Raw genomic sequence first — 13,136 nt, 5'->3', positions numbered from 1 at the left:
GATTTGGGTACCTGGACTGAACCTGAACCTAAAAAATCTATACTTTGGCCCTCTGGGGGGTTAAGTGGAGATGCATACCATCCCCACTTAACCACCTATGCTCTGTTGGGGAGGTTAAACTTACCCTCCTTAGGTCCCATTGTGTAGCATCTTTTATCCCCCTGGGGCCACATTATTCAGTCTGGCACACAAAGGGTTAAGTGTGGATGCCAAGTGAGGTAAAGCACCTGCACCTGTAAATGGACAGAACAGAAAATGTGATAAACAACAATTAACCCATTATACCTTTAGATGTGCTAAATACATAACATACAACAAGAAAGAGAGTGACACCTAGAGAGGAAAACACATAATAACATCTCCTTTATCCCCTTTGTGTGTTACCCAACAGAGATACTTTACGCAGCTGTAATAAAACTTAGTGCAACACCAGTAGTGGGACACTACACCAGTACTCCTGGAGCATCCTGGTGCTCCTGGACTGGGCAGTAGCAGGCTGGTATTAGACTGGGGAGGGCCAAAAAATATGGCCCTTCTCAACCTTGTACTACTAGGCTGCCCCAGTTTGCTTTTTAAACTTGGCTGGTTATGGAAATAGGGGCAACCCTATGCATTTTATTTAAATAAATAATTTTGAAAAAAATGTATAAGGTTTCCCCTATTTCCATAACCAACCAGGTTTAAAAACCAAGCAGCAGCCTAGTAGTACCAGAATGGGAAGGGTCTTTTTTTTGGCCCTCCCCAGCTTAATAATACCAGCCTGCTGCCTCCCAGTCCAGGAGCACCAATTTTGATGCTCCAGGACTACTGGTACCTGGCTCTTCTCAGTACCCCTGGTGCGGTGAGTACTGGTGTAATATTGTGTGTGTGTGGGGGGTTAATGTTAGCCATTTATACCAGCTAACACTATGCCCAGACTTAGTAATTGATACCGACTATCAGACAGCTTCCACCACTAAGCCTGACATAAAAATAAAACACAACACAATTGAGAAGACTCTTTTATTAAAGAAAGAACACTCCCACATCCCTCCTTGACCATTTTATTCAATAAAACAAAAGGGAAAAACACAAAAAAAAGGCAGGAGCAGAACACCCATCATTGTAAAAGGTGTTCTGCACCTTACAGTAGGCAGCATCTTGGAAGAGGCTGCTTACAGTCTACCACATAAGAGGTTAAGTGAGGATGTCATCTGCCTCGTCAAAGATGGAGCCTGTGAATCAGTAGTTGCAGCCGGCACACTGCTGCAGCCGATTATTGGCTAAGATGAAAAGGCTCCAGCATCATTTTAGCCACTCAGCAGCGGAATCAGTGTCGCTGCTCAGCCGCTGAAGAGAAAAAGACGGGGAGAAGACCAGAAGGTAAGTTAACCAGCAGCAAAGCAGGGGGAAATTTGTTTTGCAAGCTTCGGAAATTTTTCGTCAATCTTAACGAATTTCATTGAAACAGCAAAAACTATTCTAGCTGCAATACTGGGACTATTACAGAAGAGCAAATTTGTTAAAGCATGTGTCAAAAATCACAATTTAAAAAAGTTAGTCAATCATCCAATTTCCGCCATTCCACTCCTCTCTGTCCCTATATAGCTCTGTTAGTCTTTCCCTACTCTGCTCTAACTGCCTGCTGCCATCCTGCTCTCTCCTCCACACACAGCCGACTGGCCACCTCCATTAACAAACCGCCTTATATAGAGGGTAAAGGGGGAGGTGCCGACATCACAGAGGGGCATGCAGCTGACTGGACGGCCAGTAGGAATTATGGTTAATCCCTTTCTCCCGCCCAGTGACGCTTCAAACAGCATGTGCAGCTGACATTTTGTTCTTTCGCAAATGTCTTTAACGAATCGGTGGGAATGTACTTTCAGAACTGTATATAATAAATGTACTGTAGAGGAAAAGGAATTAGGACAAGGACAGGGCAGGGAAATGCTGGTGCAGGCACAAGCCTCGGACAGGCATGAAAACAATGTCTGCTGCTGAGGGGCAGCCAGAATTGCGCTGATCCAGTATCCCTGGCTTCATTGGCCAGTTAAAGAAATTATTCACAAAATAACACACATTACAAAGTTATATAACTTTGTAATGTATGTTATGTATGTGAATCGCCCCCTTCCCCGTGTTCCCCAACCCCCGCACGTGGACCCAGAAGTGTAGTGTACCATACATACCTGACGCACGTTGTCTCTGTCCTCGATCTTCTGTCAAAGATGTAATCTTCGGGAGGTCGGCCAGTCAATCGCGGCTGAGGGGGCCGGCATCAGGGATGGCTGCAGCGATTCGGCCGGCCTCCCGAAGATTACGTCGTTGTCAGAAGATCGGGGACGGGGACGATGTGCGTCAGGTATGTATGATACACTACACTTCCGGGTCCACGTGCGGGGGTGGGGAAACACGGGGAAGGGGGCGATTAACATACATAACATGTGTTATTTAGTGAATAATTTCTTAGCGCCGCACTACCCCTTTAAGCAGGACGGGGCAGGGTACACCGCTGTTGATGCCAGAGCAGCGGGAGTAGGTGGTCAAATGGATCATCCACACAGTCCAGTCTCGTCGATAGCCATATGTCTGGACTGCAGGAACCTCACTCTGACCTTCCTTCCTCCCAACCAGTGCAATGTTACAAATCGAGTGATTCCACCCTTGCCCACTCCCAGGAGCTCTTCTCAGGTCCTTTTCTTGAATTAGGCTCCTTGCAAATAATGCAAGAATCGCAGGAGCTACCTGGCATGCCAAGCACTGCAAAAGGCAGGAAGAGGTAGTGGGGTGGCCAGAGGCAGAGGACAATCCATACAGAGAAGACCGGCCAGAGCCAGCAGGGCCACAGCCCCTAGCACAAAGCTCCCCCATCGAGGGCTTGTTCTACGGTGTGGAAATATTTTAACACGTGCGGGGACCACAAATTAAGCGTGGTTTGCACATTGTGCCATTTGAAGTTGAGAAGGTGCTCTGAAAAAAGCAACCTGACCAGCACCAGCATACGGCAGCACTTGGAAGCCAAGCAATGGACTAAGTTGGAAAGAGCAAACAGACAAGAACCTGCACCAGTGGGTGCCACCACTGCCTCTTCCCCTGTTTTGTGCACTGACTGCAGTGCAGTCCACCAGCCATGACACTTGCACATCTGCTCCTTCACCTTCAGCTTCTCCTCGCCTGCATCTGCCCCTTCACCTTGTCCCATTAGTTGTCAATTTCCCAGGCATTCCATCACCTCAAGGTCTCACCTCAAGGGCCTAAAAATAAACTTTTGAAGGGCTTACCTCAATGGCCTTAAAATTGATTTCTGGAGAGCTCACTTCAAGGGCCTCACATGTAATTTTGGGGGGGCTCACCTCAAGCGCCTAAAAATTGTCGCAGGACAGTTTATGGCACTAGGTTCCAGGTTGTCAAAAAATTTACCTCTCTTACATATTGCCTGCTGCCATATGCCAAAGTTTTTTTAATTCAACTGTGTAGGCCAGGGTTCTTAAAATTTATGTTGCTTTTAAAAAATGTCGCAGGACAGTTTATGGCACTATGTGCCAGTTTGGAAACAGTCAGGTCTTTTGGCATCAGGAGAAATGAAAACATTGCAGTTCACTGTACAGTTCGGGGAGGTAATGCAAAAGAACTTCTTCAGAAAGTCCTTAAGGTCAGAGAATATGAACTGCTGAAGAACAACTTGTTTGACAAAGGAAACTTTGGCATTGGTATCCAGCGGCACATCAATCTGGGAATTCCATCTCACCCAAGCATAGGAATTTATGGGCTGTATTTCTATGTGCTTCTTGGGCGACCTCGATTCAATATTGGTGACAGGAAGTGCAAAGCGCAAAACTATTACTGCAATGCAAAAAATTTTCAAAATAGAAGCCATGTCCTGGTTTCAGCAGAAGTATAATTGAATCATTCGGTTCAGGGAAGAAACAGAGTGCTGCACCTCACACCTATGGCTGATACTAGTGCCGCTAGGCTAAATAAAAAACACATCAGAATTTAGTGTATGAATTGATCAAGCCATACTGCCCCATGTACCTCGTGCCGGTATCTGATACACATGGGTCCCAACACTAAGTCCACACCGTGCCAGTCAGTGGCCACCAACCCCGCAGGCGTGCACAGCCAGGGAACGGGGGCCATGGGACGGCCCTGCGACCCCCATGCCACAGGACCAGACCCAAAAACACCACACCAGAACCCGGCCAGCACCGCCGGCGGAGAAGGTCGCCCCCAAGCAGCACAAGTCTGGATAAGGTATTACACTCACCATAGCTGCAGCAAACAGAATGGGAAAAAACAGGAGGGATTAAAACCATGTGCACTCAGGTGTCTCCTGCTAATTGCGGTCATGTGGGTCTCACCAGGAGGAGTGCAAAACACGGAGAAAAGAGAGAAACAAAATGCGGTTCAGGGAAGAAACAGAGTGCTGCACATCACACCTATGGCTGATACTAGTGCCGCTAGGCTAAATAAAAAACACATCAGAATTTAGTGTATGAATAGTGTATAATTGAATCATTCGCTGTGAAAACTAAGCTGCTTTAATAATTTAAATGACTTGATTCAAACTAAATGCTGGGGTCCTTCTTTAACTTGGTTGTTTAGCACTTTATTGAACGTACCCTGGTTTGCCATAGCTACCAGGCAAACTTGGTAGATACTCTTTAAGGAATTAAAAGTGTGATCATTCAAATTCCAGGACCTCTTACGAAGACTGTACTGTTATTACTTCGTCATTATCTCCAAGAATGAGGGTCACTACCAGCCTCTCATGCACAACTGCATCAGGGTGTGGGGCAAAATGTTTCCATTTCACCTTAGTATCAGAATCTTGCTGTTTGACGAGGATCAGAGTATTGTCCATCTCGAACCATTTTAAAACTGGCTTCCAAAAATTAAAGATATCCCAGTTTGCCAGAGCTGCCAGACTTATTTTTCGTCACTTCTCCTCCATGTCAGGAGTGCTCATTTTCTTGCCTTTAGGTGGAAGTAGTCACTGTTTAGCAGGCAGGATCAATCTGGTTGGTAGAGGCAGTAGAGGTGGTAGTGGCGGTAGTAGTTGGTGGTTTTTTAATATTTAATTTCAAATTCAATTAAAATTTTTATGTCCATTTTTTTTAAACTAAAATCACCTCAAAAACAGGTATATGTTGGAGTGCTGTCTCCCAGTTCTGCAACACTGACCTCTCCTCCATCTCGAACTTCAACAAGTGTCATGCCTGGGTCCTCTTTTCAACTTGGTGGTTCAGCGCTTTTTTAAACGTACCCCGGTTTGCCAGGGCTCCCACACTTGCCCTCTCCTAGATAGATACTCTTTAAAGGATTGAAAGTTTGCACAATAAAATTCCAGGAACTCTTAGGAAGACTGTATTGTTATTAGTTCTCCAGTACCTCCAAAAAAATTTCAGAGGGTCACCACCAGGCCTTAATGCACAATTAATAGGAGGGTCTCCATCAGGGTGTGGGGCAAAATTTTCCAATTTAACCTTTGGATCAGGATCTTGCAGTTTTACGAGGATCAGAGTATTATGCATCTCAAACTTTTTTATGACTGGATTACAAAAATCAAATCTCTCCTAGATAGATACTCTTTAAAGGATTAGAAGTTTGCACCTTCAAATTCCAGGGCCTCTTAGGAAGATTGTATTGGTAATAATTTGTCACTACCTCCAAGGTTTTTTGGAGGGGTCACCTCACTCAAGGGCCTCAAATTAAATTTTTACATGGTTTCCATGAGATCCACACCCCTTTATGTGTAGGATCATCATGTCTGACCATATCACACACACTGACAGTTAGAGGTGGGTGCAGTTTTATTTCCCCCTTGCCTATGTCATCTGTGGTTGTCATTGGCAATGTAATTTAAAGGGGTGCAGGAAATTTCGGTCTGTTTGAATCAAATTTTGAGCTTTCGAATATTTCACTACTTGCTCATCTCTAATGATGGACCATACACTATAGCCACAGTGGTCAACATTACTGCCCTATAACAGGAGCATTGGCACTGCTGGAGTATTGGCACTTTGGGAACTAAGTAGTAATGATCTAAGGGTTTATCCGGTCACTTTGTCTAATTGAAGAATTCTATAAAGAATATTCTACAATTGCACATCGATGTCTCATGTCATTAATTCTTTCTGGAATAATGATGTTTTCCCTCTGTAAATGAGCTCCTGTAATTGGGTGCTGTGGGAAATGGATCCTCCATGGATTCCTACAGTTGCTTTATTGATCCCACTTGGTTAAGAATTGGACACAGATGGTCAATAGGGAAATCCTCTGGTGTCCTGTATGTTTCTATAAGACGAGTCCATTCACACAAATGTGATGCCAGATGTTCTGCCTGAAACACGTCAGGATTTCGTGTGTTTTTTTACGATAAACCAAATGCTGCACCACAAATACTGACTCCAAAGATGATCAGAAGCGGTAACTAGATGTCTGGTTGTTCAATGTGCTTGAAATATAACTAATCATTGCTTTTGTAAAGTGACTTATGAAGATATTCTGAAAAACAAATGGGGCTTTAGGCAGCCAAATTTAACATTTCTGAAGAAATTAGAGATTTCATAGGTCACAGATGGACCATCAGTGACACCAATGACCGGTGAGTGACTATCCTGCCTATAAAAGAGTACAGAGGATTCCATATACTGCTACACTCTGCAGAACTGGATATGTATGTGCACTACTCACAAAAAGTTTGGCTTGCGGGTGAAATTTATGGAAAACATAAAAAGTTTACGCTACAGTGAAACAAAGGGGTTCAGGTTTGGAGAAAGTGTAGGCTATTCCATGTAATGTCCCCCAGGCTCATGTACTCTATCCATACTACAATGTTTCTTTCCACTGTACTTAAACATACTGGTAGGGTTACTGGCCTTCTATGAAACTGGTCCTGATATGTTGATGCTTGAGCAAGATTGTGAGCCTCACCAGGGAGTGGGTCTATGTGACTAGTCTGTGAGGAGCACTGATGGGGCCATATAACAGGACATGTGGTCTTCTATGACTTGCTATGTTATGTTTTCATAGCTGAACGTGTAAGAGAAGACACATTTTACCTTACCCTTCCATAGTTTTATCACACATATAATGGAGGTAAAGAATGAGACACATCATGGGTTTATATTACTGGGCTTCTCTGACATGCCTGACCTTCTTCTTCCTCTCTTCTCCATCTTCATGGGAGCTTACATCATCTGCATTGTAGGAAACTTCTCCATTTCCATGCTTATCATATCACAACCTCAACTTCATACCCCCATGTATGTCCTGGTGGGGAATCTGGCATTTGTAGATCTTTTTTTGACATCTATTACCATTCCACGGGCCTTGTATGGTCTCATCTCCGGAAACACCTACATCTCCTTCCACGGCTGCTTCCTGCAGCTCTTCTTCCTCCTGGCAGTCGGTAACATGGACAGTTTTCTTCTGGCAATAATGGCCTTTGATCGATACTCTGCAGTCTGTCATCCGTTGCGTTACTTAAGCATCATGAGTAGGAAGACATGTATCTGCCTGGTGGCCTCTTCATGGGTCATTGTGAGCCTTCACTCAGCTCTGTACGCAATCATGACCTCTTCTCAGGCTCTCTGTAAGTGGGTTATACCTCACTTCTTCTGTGACTTACCTGTGGTAATGTTGTTGTCCTGTTCAGTGCCTTCCAACCTTGAGCAAATAGGAGTGTTCATCGAATGTGGCATCATAATCCTTGGTCCATTGTTCTTCATCTTGGTGTCCTACATACTGATCATAAGAGCCGTACTGAAGCTACAGACCTCAAAAGGAAGATGGAAAACCTTCTCTACGTGCTCCTCTCACCTCACCATTGTCATCATTTACTACAGTACAATCTTATTTATGTATTTTCGCCCAAGCTCCATCTACTCTCCAGCCAATGACAGGGTGATCAGTATAGTGATTTCTCTTTTTATCCCCATGCTTAACCCTTTTATATACAGCCTGAGGAACAAGCAGGTGAAATCTGCTGTAAAGAGTCTTACTATAAGCTTCAAGTTGAAAAATTTTGGTAGATCCTCAATCTGGGAGCCGCAGGAATTTGTCATGATGAAGATGAAGTTTGACAGTGGCCCTGGGTAATTCCTGTGAACGTGCATAGACGAGGCTTCTTATTTCTATACGCGGTTGTATATGCTTTCCTATTGCAGGTTGACCATGTACTGAAAGCTAAATGCATGTGCTCTAGCGAAATTATTCCAGGCGCAAACAAATATACATATCACTGAATATTCTATGTCCATCCTATTTTATTTTATTAAGTATGATGTTATTAACTACACAGTCTGTTACTTCACGGGTGACCTCATTCATTAGTCGGCAGGTGTCATGTGCAGCCGTCCTCAGTGAGGCGACGGGTGGTACTGATGACGTGCACTGCCGCCTAAGCAGCTATTTAGTGCAGCTTTGCCCTATGGGGTATAGCCATGATTAAGGCTGCAGCTAGCAGCTGAAACGCGTAGGCGTCTTGTTGGGGGCATGCTGCAATGTGTGTACAGGGACGGAGGCCTTCAATAAATCCATTTGCAACCACTCCGAAGCTGGACTCATTTGTTTGTTGGATTACAAGTAGCACCTGTTGAAGTGAGAGCCGGTGCTAGGAGGCGCAGTGGAGAGGGTAAGCTGGCTCCTTTCTTTTCTACTATTCATTTATGGTAAACTTCAGTTGCTATTTCTCTCTTCATCCCTCCAGCTTACTCATATTCCTTTGTTATTATCCTCCTCTGTGTTGATTTGCCCAACCACTTTTTAACCTACAGACACATATGAGCTCTTAAATTTTGCGACACCAATTGTACGTTGCAATGACAGACTTAACTTTTCCATAAAATATGCTGTGAAACCACAAAAAAATCACTTTAGGGGATTTCGTGTTTACACTGTTTGTCCTATGGTAAAACTGACATGTTATCTATGTTCCTTAACCCCTAGACGACCTAGGACGTACCGGTATGTCTTGAGCTATGAAGCGCGCTCCGGAGCTGAGCGCGCTTCATAGCAGGTGGGGGCCGGCTGCAATCAGCAGCCGGCACCTCACCATTAATGACGCGCTGCAGCGATCGCGCTGCAGCGTGACATTAACTCCATAAACGCTGCGGCCTCGCGTTTACGTGTAAGTGACAGGGGGAGTCCCCTGTCACTTACCGAGCGGGACCCCCGCAGTGTGACTGCGGGGATCCCGATCGTTAAAACGGACAGCCGGAGGTCTCTCACCTGCCTCCATGCGGTCCGATCGGCGCTCTGGTCAGTGAGCCTGCATAGCGCCGATAACGCTGATCAATGCTAGGCCTATGGCATAGCAATGATCAGTGTGAATAATAAAAGTAATGAATGTACCCAAAGGGACTTAAAATGCATTAAAAAAAAGTTAAAATCACTAACACACTACCCCAAAACCCCTCCCCCAATAAAAGTTGAAATCACCCCCCATCCCATTATATAAATAAAACATATAAAAATAAATATATAAACATATAATATACCGTAGCGTGCGTATTTGTCGATCCATTAAATTATAACAATTATAACATTGCGAACGGTGAACGGCGTCCACGAAAAGAGGGGAAAAAAGTGCGCGGATTACCGATTTTATGTTACATTATATATACAAAAAAAATTATAAAAAGTGATCAAAACGTCCGATCTTCACAAATATGGTATTAATAAAAACTAGAGATCATGGCGGAAAAAATGACACCCCATACAGCCCCGTAGGTGAAAAAATAAAACCGTTATAAGCGTCACAATAGGCCCATTTTATTAATATTTAATTGCCAAAAAAAAGGATTTCATAAAAAATATATATATATCACAATCTGTGTAACCTGCATATGGTTGTGTTCGGACTGACCTATAGAGTAATAGTATCATGTCGCTGTTACCATATAGTGCATTACGTAGACACAGGAACCCCCCAAACGTTACCATATTGCATTCTTCTTTACGATTTCACCAATTTATTTCTTCATAAATAATATATTTGGGATTCCATCATACATGTTATGGTAGAATGGAAGACGCCATTACACAGTACAACTATTCCTGTAACAAACAAGCCATTACATGGCCTGTAGATAGAAAACTGAAAGTGCTAGAGCTCTTAGAAGGGGAGGAGGGAAAACACTAAGAACAAAATTTGCGCAGGGTTTCCCATGATGCACTTTGTCTCCTGTGATGTCTAACTGACTCTGTAAAACTGTTAGATGGCTTACAGCTTGCTCGGCCAATCAGAGCTGAGCAACCTGAGTCATCTGACAAAGGGAGGCTGGCCTAACAGGGCTTAGACCCGCCTCCCTCTTGATTACATGGCTCCCACAGAGCAGCCTGGGGTCAACAGTCATTAGGTAAGAATGAGTTTACTTCACTTCCTGGTGGGGGAATGAAAGGGTAAAAGATAGGGAAGGGGGGGGGGGGGCAGATAGGTGATTGAAGCATTTTACAAAGTTATATAACTTTGTAATGTGTTTCAATTACTGGGAGAAAGCTATTTGCTGGAGTACCCCTTTAAGGTGTTAATATTCAAACTAATGAAGCATATGCAGCTTACCTAAGTATATGCTATACTAGTATACATTGTACACAGTCGAGACCTATCCACACTACACTTGGAGTAGTGTTTTTGTCTATTACATACAGAATCTGAAGCCTTTCAGCTTTCCTATATACAGTACATGTATTTAAGATTCCACTTACCTTTCTTATACTGGTGCAGACGGCCTCTTTCTAGTAAGAAAAACTGGTGCAGCCCACAGATTACTCCATAGTAACAGTCATGTGACCCTCTACATGTGTCATGTGACTCTTAATATTCAGTTACCACTAAGCATGTATGTAACCAGTGACGTTTATAGAGAAGCAGAATTTATACAGTATTATTACCCCCAGCCTCTCCTCATCATGTCCGGCAGTGTCTAGAGAAGCCTCTGACATTCTTCTCCATTTCCTTTATATATATATATTTTTTTAACAGTTAACTTTATTAACAACATGACAATGTCACTTAGACGTTTCTCTAGCACACCCCGCAGTGTTGGATTAATATCTGGGGAATCTGGAGGACGAGTCACCACCTTGATCTCTTTGTCATGTTCTTCCTTACTGAACGATATCTGCAGTGTGGCCCCCAGGCATAATCCTGCTGCCATGACAAGGGGACACGGTGTGTATAATGGTTAGTTGGGTGGTTTGTGTCACAGTAACATCCACATGATGCCAGGACACAAGGTCTCCAGCAGAACATCGCCCATCACACTGCCCCCGCCATCTTGTCTTTTTCCCATAGTGCATCCTGGTGCCATCTCTACCCCAGGTAAGTGACGCACACGCACATGGCCGTCCACATGAAGAGAATGTGATCTATCAGACCAGAGAACTGCTTTTATTGTTTCAGGCTCCATGGTAGACACCTTCTGTGGTGGTCAAGAGTCAGCATGGGCCCTCTGACCAGTCTGCGAAGCACCATACACAGCAAGCTGCTATGTCCTAGCCAGCAGGACCTTTTTCATCACTTTTCTCTACAGCAGTTCTTTTGTAGGATCAGTCCAGACAGAATAGCCTCTCCGCCATTGTGGTGGTAACCCCCGGTGATGTTGTGTTGGAGGATCGGCTGGTCACTTGCTAGGTGATGAGGTGTGACGCCACTCCGATGGTGGTTGGCCAAAATACAGCCGGACTATAAGATGTTACTTTGTGACGCCATTGCCAGCTGGGCACACAGATGTGGTGGCACACCTGCTTATATTTTAGGAGGCCGGTTGTACCTTTTCCCCTGTGGACAGTGTCCTGACGGGCTGCTACGGGGTCCCTTGGGTTAGTGTAGTCACGGATGTCCGGAGTGGTATAGTGACCCTCCCGGACTATCCGAGTCTCTTTATCATAATTAAACTTGGTTTTACTTGAAAGGTACTTGTGTGCTGCAAGTTGCACAGTTTTAACTTTGACAGTATAGGTTTCTCTTGAGAAAGCACTTGATAATACTTGTGGACGAACACTTGACAATACAACGACCAGATCTAGAATAGGAATGCAGCAGAGGGTGCAGTCGTGCTGAATGAGTAGCGTGTTGAGAGATACAAAGAATCAGAGTAGCAGAGAGGAGGATGTCGTGAGAGTCTCAACCCAAATAGTACTGAGCTCTGCCAGGATGTTGGAGGATGAGGTAGAAGAATACTTAGAAACAGAAGAAGAGAATACTCGTGTCCATGTACAGTCTTCAAACCGCCTAATGCCCACCAGTGTCGGGTGACCCGCGCTGCGAGAGAGAGTTCCTAGGCCTTAGCAACTGTGCTCTATCTGGATCAGTTCCTAGCTTACTGCTCCCCCGTGATCAAGCTGCCACACGAAACGTGCGTTGGGGAGAGGGAGCCACTATAGACCACTGGACAACAGGTATACGGAGCACTTTGCCATTTGCCATTTTGGAAGCTTTTTGGAGGCATTCTATATGTTTACGTACTCTGACTACACTTTAGTGATTGCATTTAGTATATATCTTCTGCACATGCACTTTATATACATCCAGTGTAGCTGTTTACCCAGGTTTTTCTGATATTATCTTGTCCAGGTGTGATCTGTGGTTTACCTGTGCCATTTTCTGCATGTCTTACTATATTTTAACATTGTATGTCCTATTATGTTTTTTGAATAAAGGAATTAATATTTATTACCTTTGGACTTACAGTATATTTATTGGTGTGCACAATATTTGTAGGATTTATGTGCTCTATCTGGATCAGTTCCTAGCTTACTGCTGTGTGTGAACATTGTCCTGCTCTGTGACTCTCCTAGTCCATTGGTTGAGGTTGTCTCTGACTTGTCCTTTCCTGAAACGGGTTTAACACTGCATAGTGTTGTGTAGTGTTACTGAGATGAAACTGTTAGCTGTGTCTTGTCTTGCTTCCTACCCATACGGGGCCCAGAGAGGACCACTGTAGAAAGGTCTACAGATCCATGTGACATACAAACAAACAATAACCCTTTAAATACTTCAGCTGTGCAGCATCTGAATACATATATCTAATACAGCGACATCTAGTGGTGAAACTTTATCGCTACCTTCATGACCACTTATACAATAAGTACAGGCTTTTACGAAGGGTGTACCTAATAGCAACACCCGTGGTGGGACACCACACCAT

The 13,136-nt window shown here is 44.1% G+C and overlaps 1 protein-coding gene across 1 annotated transcript; it reads left to right on the top strand.

The window, feature by feature from the left end:
* The first annotated feature begins 7,074 nt into the window (after nucleotides 1–7,074).
* LOC138766587 (olfactory receptor 1L4-like) lies at nucleotides 7,075–8,082 on the top strand. Its single transcript, XM_069944178.1, has one exon. It carries the CDS (start codon nucleotides 7,075–7,077, stop codon nucleotides 8,080–8,082), a length of 1,008 nt encoding a protein of 335 aa, XP_069800279.1.
* Nucleotides 8,083–13,136: the final 5,054 nt, after the last annotated feature.

The sequence above is a fragment of the Dendropsophus ebraccatus genome, chromosome 10 (assembly GCF_027789765.1).
Source record: "Dendropsophus ebraccatus isolate aDenEbr1 chromosome 10, aDenEbr1.pat, whole genome shotgun sequence".
NCBI lineage: Eukaryota > Metazoa > Chordata > Amphibia > Anura > Hylidae > Dendropsophus > Dendropsophus ebraccatus.
The sequence above is the reverse complement of the archived record's forward strand: the minus strand, read 5'-3'. Positions and strand labels throughout refer to the sequence as shown.

Bases quoted from the DNA above. Each gene is read 5' to 3' on its own strand.
- LOC138766587 (XM_069944178.1), top strand. From the start codon at position 7,075: ATGGAGGTAAAGAATGAGACACATCATGGGTTTATATTACTGGGCTTC.